The sequence below is a fragment of the Chrysemys picta genome, chromosome 8 (assembly GCF_011386835.1).
Source record: "Chrysemys picta bellii isolate R12L10 chromosome 8, ASM1138683v2, whole genome shotgun sequence".
NCBI lineage: Eukaryota > Metazoa > Chordata > Testudines > Emydidae > Chrysemys > Chrysemys picta.
In genome coordinates, this window is record NC_088798.1 from 15,812,888 (window position 1) to 15,830,431 (window position 17,544).

General features: G+C 43.2%; 1 protein-coding gene across 3 annotated transcripts in view; it reads right to left on the reverse strand.

The window, feature by feature from the left end:
* Window positions 1–5,323: 5,323 nt before the first annotated feature.
* Window positions 5,324–17,544, reverse strand: part of C8H1orf87 (chromosome 8 C1orf87 homolog) — a 30,474-nt gene continuing 18,253 nt past the window's right edge. For all 3 annotated transcript variants that reach the window (XM_008167862.3, XM_005284923.4, XM_008167861.3), the window contains 3 exons: window positions 11,521–11,564; window positions 9,021–9,219; window positions 5,324–7,573 (listed from right to left, as the gene is read on the reverse strand). In XM_008167862.3, the coding sequence (XP_008166084.2) occupies window positions 7,413–7,573; window positions 9,021–9,219; window positions 11,521–11,564 (404 nt within the window). In that variant the 3' untranslated portion in view covers window positions 5,324–7,412. The remainder of the gene's footprint in view (window positions 7,574–9,020; window positions 9,220–11,520; window positions 11,565–17,544) is intronic.

Here is a 17,544-nt window from a genome sequence, read left to right on the forward strand (position 1 = left end):
GGTCACTCAGGGAACAGAAAACTACTTATCCAGTGGCCAGTGTATCTCCCTTCTACTACTCTGCTGTTCCCAACTGGACTGGGTCTATCACAATACCTTCTTTGGGTGTCCTGTCAACCCCTCCCTGGTACACTGACCATAACGCCCGGAAGGTACCATGCACTCTTCCGAGAATGTACTCTAGCTGGTGCCAAGTTTTGACTGCATCAGGCTTCTCGAGAAGCCCCGCACCCAATATGCACCCAATTCTCGGAAAAATAATGAGGAAGGTACCAAAAAAGGGAACAGACCCCAACTCTTTTATTTTTGTAAATGACGTATAATTTGTACTATGTTTGCGGTTTGTAAGAATAAAAGCAGCCTGCGAGCTGTGATCGGGGGTGTAGTTTCTGACTGCAACCCCAACACGTTGGTATGTATTGCAATAAACTGGCCTCAGGCTTGAGTCTGTGAACTAAAATCCATGCGTGGGTGACTTTTTCCACGACACATGAGAGGAAGGAGAAAATTAAACCAGCATTCTAGGCCCAGCGCTGCATTCCTTGCCTACACAAAACTCCCATTCACTTCAATGAATCCGGCTCAATATGTGCATTTAAGGGGTAGATAAAACCCCTAGGTCAGAACAGAATGAAAACCATTTCAAAAAGGGATTTTTTAGAAAATGATCTGCCTTGTTACATACAATAATCCTGGGAGGGGGAAAATATTCCTTTTCAGTCGCCCCTTATAAACAACCTGAACAAGACCCTGAGACTTCAGGAACAGATGGGAAAATGGGACGAACAGATGGAAAAACTGTTTCTGGAGGGAATGAAAAGAAAAAAAGGTCCATTTGTAAACTGGAGCTGCTTTGAATGTCAGTTTCAAAATTAGGGAGCTGAGGCATCATACAATTCATAAGAGGGTCATAATTTCATGCATCTTAGATGGCTATAATGGCAATTCTTTTAGGCAGGTTAATAATGTGTGTTTTTCAAACAGCCTATTTGCATTATTTATGCATATTTACGCATTTATTCACATGGCTCCTTTGCAATGCTTGTGGTCCATTTCTTATTCACTTCCTGGAAAAATAGCTTTCAGCCTTTTTATGTCTTCATTACATAAAAACAAGAAGAAAAAATGAACCCCAAAAAACTCAAAAATAGGGCCTGATTCTGCTGCCAGTCAAGTCATATTGACTTCCTACTGACAAAATGTGGGTCATCAGCAGGTTTCAGACCCTCAGCTCCACAACACAGACCTCTATTACTTGATCAGGTAGTAGCAGTAGTAGGCTGTTATCCTCTATGTGGACCAGTCTTGGGAGGCAAGGGGAGACGAGACACAATTTTGTCAGTGGGTTTAACAGCTATTTGCTGACAGCAGAGGAACGTAGAGGCTGAGGACTCCTTAATTCAGTTCTAGGTTCTACAAGGGCATGTCCTTCTGTGGTTATAGGTGCTACTACCCCTGTAACCCCAGCCTGTCTCTGTCTGCCTCTGTTCTCATCCACCCCATATCCACACACATCCCTCCTGGCCCCCACTCCTATTCACCCCCTTCCCTGGCTCCTGATCCTCTCACTCCTTTCCAGCCTCCTACACTGCCCTGCTCCTGGGTGAGTTTCCACAGGGACAGCAAAAGGCACATCCAGGGCAATCCCTCTGCTGCATTTCATATCTCTGCTTTAAATTAAGCAGGCACTAAAGCTTCTCCACAAAACAGCTGTAAGAAAAATTTTAACATGGGCAAGTAATATATTTCCCCAAATCTCATTCTTGGAAATGACTGACACATGGTTAAAGTTACAAGCCATTGAAAACAGGGTCTTCTCATGGGAAGTGTTGGGCAGCTTTATATATATATAGGTGATGCTACCAATTCCACCTATAATATGTGATAAATTGATTCTCCCATTAACTCAGATCTACCAGTCTACGTATGTCTTTCTTTTCTTGAAAAATATCAAAACTAGGTACGGTTGTCGGATGAGCTAGTGTTACCTTCTGTTACTAAGAGGAGTGGGGCAGATGAAATAGTTTTAACTTCTGGTGATATAATTCTGCTAATCAGGATTAAGGCCCAGTCATAATCTGACCTGGAGAGATATAAAGCCAAATTGTGCTCTTGGTTACCCCCGTGTAATTCCATTAACTTCACTGTAATTACTCCAGAGTTACACTGGGGTAACTGACAGCCCGTACTGAGCCTTTGACGGTCCAGATCATCCGGTCATAGCCTACAGATCCCCCCTCTTGGGTGGATAATGAAAGCAATGAGTTGACATGGGGGCATATGAGTTAAGTATTCAAAAGCTAGTTAGGTGTCGTGTGAATTTATGAGTGTCTGAGCAATGATTTAAAAACCGTTAAATGTGCTGGATCCAAGTGAAAAAGTGACTAGTGTTAAAAGACGAAGCCCATATAATGGTCAAGCTTTCCCCCCAACTCCACCAACAAAACATTTTTTCTGTTGTTGTTTGGTGTGGCACTTATTTTGGGTCACTTCTTTACTGGCAACCCAGGGCTTTTAAGGACTGTGTCCCATATCTGGGTCTTAGCAGATTGGCCTGAATGGGCCTCTGTGACTTTAAAGCATCTTTAGCACATATGTTCCGCATCAAAGGGGAGGGATGCCAAAGACTCATCTGCTAATGACTGAGAAAGAGAAAGAATTTGCTTTTGAACCACATTTTTACATTTGGGCATCTATACTTCAGCTGCAGAGGTCAGAGCCAGACCGGACGCTGACTGCCTCAATAGTGCAAGATTTTTAGCTCAGAGGTTTTTGTTCAAACCCACTTCTAGTTTTAGGAAATCCAAATTAGGCTCGTAAATGAAAAAACTGAAACCTCCCTCTTATGCACCCACATTTGAAATATGGGCTCAGACTGCCAGTGAAATCTTGCCATCACTTTCCGAATAGCCCTGCGCAACATGCACATTTCTGCCCATTGAACAAACTTCCCCCTGCAGTTTCAACTGGATACGGGATTCTTCATTCCCCATATAGAAAAAAGAAATTTCCAGAATGAATCAGACCAGTGGTCCATCTCCTGTCTCTGACAGTGGCGAAGACCAGCTGCTTCAGAAGAAGGCACAAAAAATTGGAGAAGGAAGTGATGGAATGACCTGCCCACAAGGGAAGTCTCGTCCTAACTCTCGACGCTTGGCTTATGTCCTGAACCACAGCAGTATATGTTTATAAGTTGTTCTGTAGGGCTGCTAATCAGCTACTATCTTTCACCCCAGCAATGGCTGCATTTCAGTGGTGGGTTAAAGTAACTCGTGTGAAGTGCTTTGAAGGGTAAGGACTGCCCTAAAAATACCAGACATGGCAGGGAAAGAGAGTGTGCAGCAAAATGAAAGGAATAGAAAATATAAAAAAGGCCATTTGGTCTGTCCAGATGTGTGCGGTGTCTGCATAATGTTTGTGATTTTAATTTGTAAAACCAATTTAAAAACATTTGTTATTTCCTAGAACGTGATATAAATACCATCTATGAAGCAAGACACCAGTGTAAAGAGAGGCCTCGTGCAAAGTTACGTGTGCTGCAGCCGATGACTTCAGTGGGAGTTGGATCGGGCTCAGTGATGATGCGTGAAAAGGAGAGAAATTTAGCAAAGAAATTCTTGTTTTCATGGCCACATGATGCACACAAAAGTCACGAGTCGTGAGGACAAATGCCTGTGCAACTCTTCAAGGAACAGGGGTAAATGTGCAAACTGAAGCAGGAACTGGCTGCATGCAGCATGGATCATATACTTTAACAGGGCCTGATCCTGCACACCAGGTAGGGAGGAAGAAGGGGAAATGGGGGAAAGGCGGTGCACCTGGGAAAAGGAATGAGGACAAATGAGGAGGAGGCACTGCTGGAGCCAGGAGGTGGAGAGATGAAATGGGGAAGAATGCAGGTGGTCCTACAGGAAGAGATGAAGTGGGAGGGGGTGAAGGGAGCTGGGTAGCCTCCCCCCCCCACACACACACACACCAGTTGCAGCTGGGGTAAGAGCCACTGTAATGCAACTGGTGGATACAGCCTAAAGCCTGCTGAGTTGTACGAACTGCAGAGACGCTGGCCCCTGAAGTGCGAAAAGTGGGGGATGGAGATCTGTGGGAGCCTCAGACTCGTTATTTCTATGTTCAACTGCCTTAATTGCTACATGTCAGCTGCCTGTTAGAAGGAACTATGTAACTGTGGCCTCCGGACTGGGAATTCACGGTGATTAATGGTCCTGCAGGGACTGACCAACCAGGAAATGTTAGAAGTAGTAGAAGTATATGAAAGATACAAGCACCATGTAGGAAGAGGAATCCTTTAGGATGGCCCAAGAGCCCTACAGTCACCAGGAGTGTACACTGAGCAAGGGAAATGTAGGTTAGATATCAGGGGAAACTATTGAATGAGGAGATCTATGAGCCAGAGCAGCAGTTCTCAAACTGTGGGTCAGGACCCCAAAGTCGGTCGCGACCCCATTTTAATGGAGTCACCAGGGCCAGCATTAGATTTGCTGAGACCAACAGCTGCAGCCGAAGCCTGAGCGCCATCCCCACCCGGGGCAATAGGGCTCGGGCTGCAGCCCCCACTCCCCCCACCTGGGGCAGCAGGGCTTGGCCTGTGACCCCCTTTCCCCCTGACTTGGAGAGGCAGGGCTCGGGCTCTGACACCCCCGCCCCCCAGGGTCATGTAGTAACTTTATTGTCATAAGGGGGGGGTCGCAGAGCAATGAAGTTTGAGGTCCCCTGAGCCAGAGCAATAATTTCCCAGCACTTGAGACCCATCATCTGACCCATTTAAAACAAGACTGAGACCAAGAATGGAGAACAAGGTGTATGGGACAAATGAGGCTGACATGACAATGGACTTTACCAGGGTGGTTCCGATCTCACATCAGTGTAATTTTGTTACCTTCTGTGGAGCTACTCCTGCTTTACACCAGTGTTATAAAGACCAGAATTAGGCTCTGGGGCCCAGATTTGTAAAGGCATTGCTCCACTCAGCGTTACAAGGCCCAGGTGACTTAAATGGCTAAGTCACTTCTGAAAATGGGAATCTGCCATTTAAGTCACATAGATCTTTAAAAGAATCTGGGCCTAGGTCTCTTCCACCTCTAATTTCTATGGGCCAAATTATGAATCCCTTCCTTACGGGAGAGCAGTATCCCCATGAGTCATTGCAGAGGCTAAGATTGAGCAATAGGTTCACAGACTAGCCCGATTCCAAGCTTTTCCAAGGCTACACTGAGTGTCCAGCACTCAGACCTCTCCTGGACTGGCACTCTATAAAGCAAAAATACAAACCCTGTTTTTCAAAGAACACAGCACAGAAACACAGGTAGACAATTGCTCAAGCATAAGATTTAAAAAAACCCTATTTCTTAGATAAGAACATCACATGACTGCACAACAGAACATGCACGTTTTCATACAAACTCCCCGTGGGACAAGAATATCTGCATTTTAAAAGAAAAGCAGGAGGGGAGGTATTGGTACAATTGTAAATTCAGGGTCTAACACGGCTTTAAAACACTGGATATCAGACTCTACAATATATTGTGCATCCCAAGTAAGTTCAATATTAGTAACTTCATTTCATTCATTCAGTTCTGACACACAAGCTTTTAGGCTAAGAAGTTCAAAATCCTACTGGAATTGAATGAGAGTTGGGCACTTAACTCCCCTAAATATCTTTGAAAATCCCATCCTTTAATCTTAAATGTAAACATCACACCCTACTAATGACACATGTTAAACTTTATGCAGATAAAGAATGTTACTGTTAGGTCCTGCCCTAGGAAACATCACACACTTCACCACCATGTTATGAATTAAGCAGAACAGCAGCTATGCAACGTATTATTATTACTATCTATATAGCATCTTACATAGATGTGTAAGATGCTCTGCAGATTCCCCACCCCAAAGAGTTTACAATCTATGGACATGATGCTGCAGACGCTCACTACCAAGTATGATGCATACTCCCAAAAGTACAGTATCCCACTCACTTCACTGACTACTCATGCAAGATGTGCTGACCTGACCCTGTAAAACATCCTTCTTTGGGATGGGCACTTAAGCACACGCTTAACTTTCAGCATGTGTGTAAGTCCCATTGAAGTGAATGGGACTTAAGCCTGGGCTTAAAGTTTACATCATGTACTTAAAGGTTTTCCCGAATTGAGGCCCATGCTAAGTAAGGTTTTCAGAATTTGTTCCTAGAGTAAAGACAAGAACAAGAACAGGAGACATCATTAGGGAGAGGGGTTGGGGTTGCAGAAGAGGAAGCTAAGGACAATGAAATCATGAAGGCACTTGGGTGAGTCTTCAGGGTTACAGTTTTGGGCTATTTTCCGCAATGTTAGTATATGAAGACTATACTTTATAGCCCTGCTTGAATGACCTACAGATGTGCTTAAAAAGTCTCACTGGTTTGAAAGAGTCTACCGGTTCTAGAGAGCGACCCTGTTATTAAGATGGGGAATTCCTTTAGAATCAGTAGAATCTTTCAAACAGGTGGATGTTCTTAAGAGTGACCACTTTCCCATTTTCTTGATTTAAAATCTCACTGAAATCATCTATCAGTTTTATCACCATAATCAACAGAGATGGGGCCCAAATTTGAACACTCACTGAACACCTGACGAAGTGGGTATTCACCCACGAAAGCTCATGCTCCAATACATCTGTTAGTCTATAAGGTGCCACAGGACTCTTTACTGCTTTTACTGAACACCTGGACAGTGTTCAAAATCCAGATGTAGCCCTTCATCCAAATATTGCTATCTTTACAATGAGCGGAGCCAGAATTCCAATCTAGATATTCTCAGGCTTTAGGTTTAGAAATCCAGAACTACATCAGTCTCTGAGTTCTGAAGCTTGAGCTCATCTCTAAGGGCAGGTCTTCACTACGGGGGCGGGGGGGGTCGATTTAATATACGCAAATTCAGCTACGCGAATAGCGTAGCTGAATTCGACCTATCGGAGCCGACTTACCCCGCTGTGAGGACGGTGGCAAAATCGACCTCCGCGGCTCCCCGTCGACGGCGCTTACTCCCACCTCCGCTGGTGGAGTAAGGGCGTCGATTCGGGGATCGATTGTCGCGTCCCAACGAGACGCGATAATTCAATCCCCGAGAGATCGATTTCTACCCGCCGATTCAGGCGGGTAGTGTAGACCTAGCCTAAGTATCAGAGCCAAAGCCCTGACTCTTCATGGCCATTTAGTTTTATTTCAAACCCAGCAGCTTTATTAACGTTTCACTCAGGTACAAGATTCAGCTGTTTCTGGTTTTGCTTCCTCTTTTTTAGAGTATGGAGAGTTACTAACATGCTGTAGTAATTAGGACATCACCAACATTCAGTCTGAGAGAAATTTGACATTGGGTGAAAAACAGAACTCGTGAGAATGGTCTAGTAAGTATTTGTTACAACTCTTTTAAATACTGCAGCACCGGCTGCAATGGCATGTTTTCTCCACAGCGGAAGTTTCGGAAAGCTTGATCAATTTTCAGAGGACTCAGGGATAGATCATAGATGAGGTTGTAGTTGTGGATTAGACGCTTTGCTTTTTCCTTTTCCAGCATGCCTACATTTAAAAAAAAAAGACTTTAAAAAAAACCGGTTCATTTTTCTACAGATTATCAACTCATTTCCTTTGGCAAAATCAAACCCTTTGATGACTCTTGTTCCTGATTAGAATATGGTTCCCAAATATCATAAAGGTGATATATTCCCCATTTATAAGAGGGTCAAAGAGGCATGAAAGAAGCCATCATAGTAAATTGTTACTTAGCATGTACTCAAAGCATGTACCTCATTTTGCCAAAAAGGCAAAGTCCAGCAAACCAAAGAGGACTTTGGTGATGGGAGACAGGTGAGTATCCCGTACAGGGAAGGAGCCTAAATGTTAGCACGTTTGATTCAAGCTCATCTTTGAGCACTGTGGAGTGTGATTCATATGAAGGGTGGAAAGTTACAGAAAGGTCTCATAGCAGACCAAGATTATATGTTTAGCAAAAGACTTGGTGAAACAGAGAGATCTATGGAGAGTCACAATACACTCCCTGGATAGGAAATTATTGAACATTCAGAGCCAGGGAATAACCAACAAACCAACCACTGCAGACTGGTCACCAAAAGGGAACAGTTGAATCCTCTCCTTTCCCTGCCCTGCCTAACTGTGCCAGTGAAATTCTTTCTTGACTGGATGTGTGTTTGTGTGACCAAAGGCGAAAGAGAGGTATGTTGTTATGTACAGTCTTTATTATGGGACAGTCGTTGCCTGGCAAATATCTGTGCATTAATCCAAGGACACTGGCTAAGCATCAGGTATTTAACAGCTTGGAGACTGGCCAGTCCTTAAACATTAAGGTGCAGCCAGGAGCAGAGGCTGTGTTAGGAGGAGGGAGGCCATTTGGGCTCTAGGCAGTGTTGATGGGATGGGATCTTTTACTGGTGGAAAACCCCTCTTGCCTGCTGGCAAAAATCCTTGTCCTCATCCTGCCCAATTCAGCCCTCCCTCAGGCTGGGAACGAGCCAAGGAGCTAAGGGGATCTATCAGGATGTCTGGCTGGTGGCAGGGAGGAACCACAATGGAGATGACAGCAGATAGCTTGTAAACCCAAAGGAGCCCATATGTGCACCCAAGAGCAGAGTATGACCCACCCGACTTTCAGACCCTTCCTTCTGGCTTCAATAGTAATTAATATTTTTTCTTTTGAGATGTATTTATTCACAGGCATTCCTAGGGCACTCCTTGGCAGAATATTCAAGAGCACCCCACACCCCTCTGACGGTGGGCAGTATTATTAGCTCTATTGTACATATAAGGAAAATAAATCACAGAGACTTTAAGTGACTTGTCCAGTATCAAGCAAGTAGTTCATAATGGAGCTGGGAATAGAACCCAAACTGACATCCATCTGACCTCGAGTGTTTTAGAAAGCGAATTACTTTCAAATAATAGCTCTGATCCCTTACTCAGGTGGGTGGTTGATTGAGTAAAGCCTACAGGCTGTCTTTTAAAACATTACCTGTGTTTTTAATATCACACAAATAAAGAGCTCTCTCTAGTTTTCTGAACCGGTCTATCCAGGCCTCCTGCTCTTCAGAGTCACTGGAGTCAGTCGGACTGAAGAAAGACTGGATCGCTGGTCTTTCTTTTCCTTCAGTGGCGGGATAGTTTCGAGCCCAAGTCTTGGAAGCAAGAATTTCATGCTCTTTGGTGTTTTCCTGCAAAGGAAAGGACTGAACAGTGTAAATCAAAGACTAACCACTAATAGTTTTCTACAGAGGGAAGATAGAGTTGATCCTAGGGAGAGGCGAATGGAGGTAGAACAAATCTCCCTAGGCTGGTGTGATTCCACCACAAGGCATTGCCCAGCACAGCACACCCCTCCTGCTCAGTCTGACTATCCTTACTTGGAAGGAAAAACATAACAAGGCCCAGCGTTGCCCAGAACTCACTTAATGGGTTTTCTGATAACCAGCTTCCTCACTTCACTGGGACAGTTGCCAGGCTAGGTTTACAGTGCATTGCATTTCAGTGACTGGCTACATCGCAAAGTTGGCACAACAGGTTATTTTCAGGCCTACTCACCATAGTTTAGAGCTGTGACCTGAAGACAGCCAGCATACATTTGCTAACTCAGATCCCTTCCCTGATTTCCGGCCTATTCCCTGGCTACTGAACAAATTAGTCACATTCAGTTTTTCCTTTGACCATCCCCTCTCTGTTTTAACAGTTCATACTATGGCTATTTTTAAAGTTATCTGTGAAGTTCCTCTCTTTCCCTTCTGCAAGTATTCCTCTCAATGGCGGAGTCTCATGATGAATGGCTAATTAGCATCCTGTTCCACTAGGGGTGCCATAAAAGCAATTTGTTATGCCAGGGAGGTCCCCACCCACAATAATCTATGGTATGGTGTCAAGCAAAAGAATGAGGCCTACTGAGAAACTGGTAGCACTGTATGGGGTCTAAAGCGGTGGTTTCCTCCACACAAGAATTCTTTTCAGTCAATGGCGAGTGCAAAGAAAATTAAGTCCCTGCTGTTCAGTCACAAGTCACTACTAAGAAATTTAAATGGAAATGTAAGATTAAAACTATTAGCGACAGTGTAATGCTGGGTAAATGGCAACAACAGAATACTTCTGTGTTTAAGGCAGCTATGAACACCACAGTCGTGGGCTTGGTCTAGAATGTTGTCTACCTCCGGAAATAGCCCCAACTTAGCCATTGCTGAAGCTGCACTTGTGCTGACCCCCACATGTAGACTAGGGCAAGCATTGGATTCACTAACTGAGGTCGATTTCTGCCCAGTCAGTACCCGTTGTCTATGCTTCCGGGGTATGCACTGAACTGACTGCTGACCACCAAAGGCCAAGTCTGGGCAATTTCCAAGTCTGGATAGCCTTAAGACACCCTCGCCAGCTGGTGGAGGCTTCAGTAGAAACACAGCCCAGCAAGTGTTTACCCTCAAGGAATAATGGGCCAAAACTTTCAAAACTGGGAGTGTAAAGTTAGGCTCCTAAATCCACAGTGAAGTTCTTAAATATGGATTATTATGGAGCCCAGATCCTTAAAGTTACTTAAGTGCCTATATCCCATTGAAATCACATTGACAACCAAATATTAAATCACAAGGAAATTAAAAACAAAGCAACCAAACTTCATCAATTCCAAGACCAGCAGGGACCACTCTGATAATCTAGTCTGACCTGCTGTATAACATAGGCCAGGGAACTTCCCCAAAATAATTCCTAGAGCAGATCTTTTAGTAAAACATCCAATCTTGATTTAACAATTGTCAGTGATGGAGAATCCACCATGACCCTTGGTAAGTTGTTAATTACCCGCACTGTTAACAATGTAGGCTTTCTTTCCACTCTGAATTTGTCTAGCTTTGGCTACCAACTATTATACCATGTAGCGTCACTGCACTTTTCCACAACCTCATTTGCAATAGTAGTCAGAAGACAGCTCTCAAGCCAAGACTGAGGGGATTTTGTCATTATTTCCTTTCACATGGGCGGCCAATATTGATATTATTTTCTGAAGTGTTTTACAGCAGGAAGCAAGTGTAGCGAGAGGCTGGGTCACTTTTAATAATAATAATAAATACAGACGCTCCCCGACTTATGCAAGCATTCCGAACACAAAGGAAAGACTGGGCATGTCCTTTCCCGTTAAGTCATAGGGCCCCAGTTCACTAACTTGTGCAACTTTAAGCATGAAAGTCATTCCTCTGAAACCAATAGGAGTACTCATATGCTAAAGTTACACATGCACTTTGGTGCTTTGCTGGGCTGAGTTTTAGGCATTGAGGCCAGGAAAAGCCACTAGTGACTTCAGTAGGCACTGGGTCCGGCCCATGCTGTTGACTGGATATTAATATTTGGTTTATTAATTAAGAAAAAACAAGTTACAGACTTGCCTTCTCCATTGTAGAGACCGTTATATAAAAGATCATCTGTAACATACCAACCAAAGATACTTATCAGCTATTTGGCTATATCCATTCTATTGAGCATACCAGACGGGCAGCCACATCATCGCCAATTTCCTCTTTGACTTCCCCTAAAATGGAAACATTTGTAAGAATTTCTTGCATCTAGGTGCTCCATAAAAATAATCACAACAATGGGTTTTGGAAACTACGAGCCCAATGCAATGCTCATTGAAGTCAATGGAAATAACTTCACTTGAGCACTGGATCAGGGCCTGAATAAACATGAAGGACTATGTCACCAATGCTTAGTGCAATACACACTTTCAAGTACATTTTTAAAATATGAGCAAATGCTTGGGTTCAAATGCCCAACTGGCCTGGCTGTTATTGATGATCTCGATACTCAATTTGCCCACCACTGCGCAGGGAATGAAGGTGCTACTTTTAGTTTTTCAATCACTCTAGTAAGTTTAACTTCTCTCATAGGCAAAAGCTGCCCCCACCATTGAGAACCAGTACTTTGCTGCTGTGCAAGTGAGGTGGTTGTGTACCACCTTCCTAAATTCAGTGAGTATCTCTGGAGGGGATCCCTGTGTGGGCAAGGACTTTGAAGGATTCTCCAGCAATGGGCATGGAGCAGTCTCCACAGAGCAGCTCTGCTACTGCTTTGCACCCTCAGTGGATGGTGAGAAATCCCTCCCTCTATTCAAGTGGGTCACACAGGAATCCAGCCCCGCTGCAGCCAATCACAGCAGAAACACAACTTGTCAATTGTATGGGAGCTTTCATGCAAAGCCACCACAAAATGCTTTGCAGGCAGTTACATTCCAATCGATGTAAAGTAGGTAGGTCACAGCTCGAGCTGAGTGAATTTCAGCAAGGAAGCAGTCAGAATTGTGTTGATGTGTTGTAGTAAGTGCAGCTGGTCAAAATTTTTCACACAAAAATATTCCTATCTGGAAACCTGGCTTCATCAACATTTTGAGTGAGAACGCAGCAACGTGGACAACATTTTTGGCAATTTTCTAATCATAAGAATTAAAACAAAATATGTTGCCATGTTTAAAGGCCCACCAATTTGCATTTTGAGATTTCTGATATGGAATATTTTGTCACGTTTCATCCAGTGAAGTTTTCCAATATTTCCACTTTCTGGGCCGATTCAGAATGGAACCTGACTTTGGAATGTCAACGTTTCCTGTCGGAGAAACATTCCATTTCCTAGCCAGCCCTAACAGAACGATGGTTGGGAGACCCATTTGAAGGAAATTATGACAGAACTAGGAGTTTATGCAAGGTTGCTTTGGGCAGAAATGGAGAGGAGGGCACAAAGATATGGGCCAAAACAGATCTGTGTTGCCTGGATTCTGTAGATACAGTGTGTTAATAAAGCACCCACAGAGGTTGCCATTAATGAAATAGCAGCATTTGCCAAAAACTATTACCCAGTGATATCTAAGAGACGGCCACCATTTCCTGTTCTAAATACAGGGAATTAACTGAGGCATGTCAGTTACCATTGTGTCATCGCTGTTGGCTAACAATGACCTTTTAATGGAAACACCTGTACATAATTTTCTACAGTTCTGCATCTGTTTCCATGGAAATGGAACCAGGCACAGCAGCTGAGTCTGAAGATTTTGATTATGCAGATTTCAGCTGTGGCTACCAGCTGGGCTCTGTGAGTACCATTTTCCAAACAGCACCTGCCACACTTTAGGGTCCCATATGCTCCTAAAGTCTCCAGAGCCAGATTCTGCTACTAGTTACACATATATAAATCCATAGTGACTCCACCTAACACCATAGAATCACTCTGGATTTACATTGGTGTAACTGAGTGCAGGATCAGGCGTTTAGGTGTTGGAGGGGGTGGAGAAGGATAGAGTTTTAATGTTAATTTAAAAAAAAAATCATAAAGAATCATAAAAAATCTTTCCCCTACTTTTACCAAATATGTGCCCTTCTCTGTGGGGTGAACTGGCTCAAACCCTCATCTTGTTACACAGTTTTCCCAGGTGCACTGCATACAAGGGCAGTCGACTGTCTCATAACCCTCATCTATCTCAATACTTTGCATTGGTGAATTCTGTGCCTCGATTCATTGCCTTTGCTATAGTTTTATGGGAACTTTTTTTAAAATTCAAGATTTTAGACAGACATACAATGCAGCCAAGAGTGATGTTAAAACTCCTCTTTCTCCCCCTCTCTTTAAGGGAAAATCTGGCCTTTGTAGGTACCCTTTCCACTCCCACTGGGTCAAATTCCGTGATGACCCCATGCAATTCCAGTGATAGACACACACCTCAGGGCTCAGCTTCTCGAATCCCGCTCATTACCATGGCATTTGGGTACCTATCACTAGATTGTTACCAGTGGTGTTTATTCCCAGTTTCTAATCTCTGTTACCATCTTTTATTTTACTGCTGTATGTGTCCTATCCAGCATGTGTAAAATGTGCAAGGGTTTGAGAGGCCAGTTTTTTCCCCAGTTTTAGTTCACGTGTGTTCACTTTCCAGAGCTGGCCAGCTACAAAGGACTGCACATACCGCACCCCATCAAGGGATTATTTGGCAGGCATGGTCTCTCCTCTCTGTCCCCCACACCTACGCACTCCAGTAAGCTTTCCTCTATGCAAGGGGATCAATGCTAGCAGGCCCAACCCGTCCCTGTGTTTTCACAGTTACTCTGTTACAGCTTAAAATTCAAGCCCTTGTACGTGATTCTTTGGCTAAGCACTGTAAATCAATTCTCTTCCAATACCTGCTTAATATCCATCTATTTGGAGATTACACTGATTTATGCACAGCAAGATGGATTGCAGCATAACATTTCAATGGTAGGAAAGATGAATTATCACCATGAATGAAGGGTGTTTATAGTTCAACAGACAGCTGGTTTGTCTCCAACCAGATGGTCATAGGTTCATGTCCAAACTTAGAATCCTGAATATGCTTCTATGCTATGAGTATGATTGGAGGAACACAGGGTTTGGCCATCATGTGAATATTAAAAACCCCATAACACTTTCTAAGGATTATTAGATTAGTGTAGGATCCCTGTCAATAGCTCACAATCCAGCCTTCATTTCAGCTTTGAAAAACCAGAAGCAGGAAGAAGTAGCCCTCAAAAACCAGCTGCCTCTATCTAAGCAAACACATTCATTATTAAAGCCGGGCCCAAATCCAAATGATGGATCCTACCTCACCCATCACGGTCCTTGAGGACATTCAAAATGTGGAGCTGGATCCAAATTTTGCAAATACTCATTAGCTGCACCAAACCCCTCCTTACAAACACCCCAGACATTTTAGGGTTTTAAAATCTGGATTGGGATATAAATTTTGTGGTTTGAGACAATCTTCACTAATTATTCAACTAGACTTTATATTATTTGTTTATATTATATTATTAATAATTATATATTATATATTATTCAAGTCTTTTAAAATGAATAATTTTTGTTTCACACTACAGTTTGGAAATAGCTTTTCCAAACAGGACAAACTATAAAGAAGTATTAACATGTCCTGGAAAATTTTGAACACTAGGCATTCCACCTTTTTTTTAATTTTAATTTCTGTCTTCATCCCAGTTTTTCTCTTTGAAAGAATCTGAAATTTCAAAGCAAAACTTACCTGAAACAATCATGTTTTTTGCACAAAACCATTGTCCTGAAATATAGCTTCGGTTCACCTGATATATTGGTTCTCCAGAAAGATTTGTGACTACAGCCAGCCAAAAATTCAGTAGAACCAAAAGGAACTGATGAGTTTGAAGGAAATCTACCTGGTTTTTTTTTTTTCAGTCAAGTTAGACAGGGAAGTAGGAGACCATATTAGGACAAATGAAAGAGAAAAAGCAAACTAGAGTAATTATCAGGGCCAAGTGAATTTTTATAAACGACTGTGATTATCTATGCACATAAATGCTCTGGTGATTATCTATGTGCATAAAACATGTGCCTCTCAGGAATGCACAGTCCAGCTACTGACAGCCAAGAATGTGCTAATTAACTGTCTGAAATAAGCTCTGGACAGGAAGATCAAAATTCAGAAGTTCGTCAATGTGCGTAGAAGAATCTAAAGGAGTCTAAGCTGCTGTGATTTACAGTTGCTTCTAGCCCCCTCAGTGTGCAAATTACTCTGACTTGCACTCACAGATTCCCTCCGAATGAAGCCCATTACCCAGGTGTAACTTACACCTATTTGCACAACTCCTTAGAATTTGGCCCTGGAATCTTAGTGAGTCTAAACTAGTTTGACTCACCTACCAAGAGCCTACAAGAGAGGATTGGTAGGAGCAAAAGCAACTAACAGGAAAGTGTAATTAGCTACAAATATAAAAGGTTGGGCTATTGTAATTTATGCCATTTGCACTGCTCTCTGCTATCTCTTAGTGTGTAAATTATGCCTAATTAGACTCCCATGTACTCATCTCCTAATCTGGCTCACTTAGGCCAAATTCTGGATTTACATGCCTGTGAGTCACTACTATGAATTTCAATGAGAGCCCCATCAATGCATCCAAGTCTAGAATTTGGCCTATAGCAGGGGTAGGCAACCTATGGCATGCGTGCCAAAGGCGGCACGTGAGCTGATTTTCAGTGGCACTCACACTGCCCGGGTCCTGGCCACTGGTCCGGAGGGCTCTGCATTTAGATTCAATTTTATATGAAGCTTCTTAAACATTTTAAAAACCTTATTTACTTTACAATAGTTTAGTTATATATTATAGACTTATAGAAAGAGACCTTCTAAAAACGTTAACATGTATTACTGGCACACGAAACCTTAAATTAGAGTGAATAAATGAAGACTCGGCACTCCACTTCTGAAAGGTTGCCGATCCCTGGCCTATAGCATATAGGTGGAGCTTGGAAGGGAAATCTGCAATACGGCTGCGCTTTTCTAGCATTTTGTAGGCTATTAAATGAGCAACAGACACAGGCAAAATACTGAGCAGTGCCGGCTCCAGGGTTTTGGCTGCCCCAAGCAGCCAAAAAAAAAAAAAGCCGGAGTGAGGGACCGTCCGCCGAATTGCCGCCGAATAGCTGGATGTGCCGCCCCTCTCTGGCGTGGCTGCCCCAAGCACCTGCTTGACAAGCTGGTGCCTGGAGCCGGCCCCGGTTCTGAGTGAGGCTGATTACACTGTGGGATCAAGGAGAGTGTTAAAAAAGTACCACTCCTCAGTAAACACAGGAAAAGATTATTGAAAATGAATCCCTGATGGTACCCAGACAGCGAAGGTAACTGGAACAAGAGAAACATGTTGAAGATTTCCAAACATGGGCTAGAATATAGGGTGAGCAGACTTCCTGTACAGATGCGCCAGGCAAATGGAATCTACCTGAACAACAGATCCTTAATTAGTGGCTAGATTGTCCCTGAAATACTGCATTTATTTTGCCATTGTAACTCTGGGTCTTCTTTTCAGAGGGGCCGAGCACCAACAGCTCCCAGTGACGTTGATGTGCTTGCTCAGCAACTCTGCATGGAAAGGGTCTGATTCTGCATTGACCTGCACCATGTGTTGTTGTTTGCACCAATGCAAAGTGAATGTAAAATATTCTCATAATTTGGTAGCAGGTGACACCCACTTGGCACTGGTGTAAATGCCTACATAAGGTGTCAGGCAGCGGAGCAACAGGCCCCATGTCTTCTTTGAAGCCAGGATAATTACTTTCTGAGCATAATGGAGCCAGATCCTCATTGGTTTAAATTAGAATAGCTCCCTTCTGGATACTCGAGTGACATCAATTATCCCAGCTTCAGATCTGGCCTATACGCTGCACTATTTCTTCATTTTCTCTAAGTTGAAAATTCTGCAACACAAGCTGGAAAACCTGCAAAAAAGAGAGGTTACATGCAGCCAAATAGGTGCATGCTACCTGCTAGAGAGAGAGAGAGAGAGAGAGGGAGGAATAGCTTTTGAATATCAAACTAGTGAAATTCCTGTACTGACAGCATGGATCCAGGAGTGCACAATGATTATGCACAATTTTCCTTTGGAGAATATACATTGTACTGCTCTTTAAAGTGAAGAGAAACATTTACTGAACTTGCTTTGGCGGTGGTTGGTTGTGGGGTTTTTTTCTTTGTTGTTGTT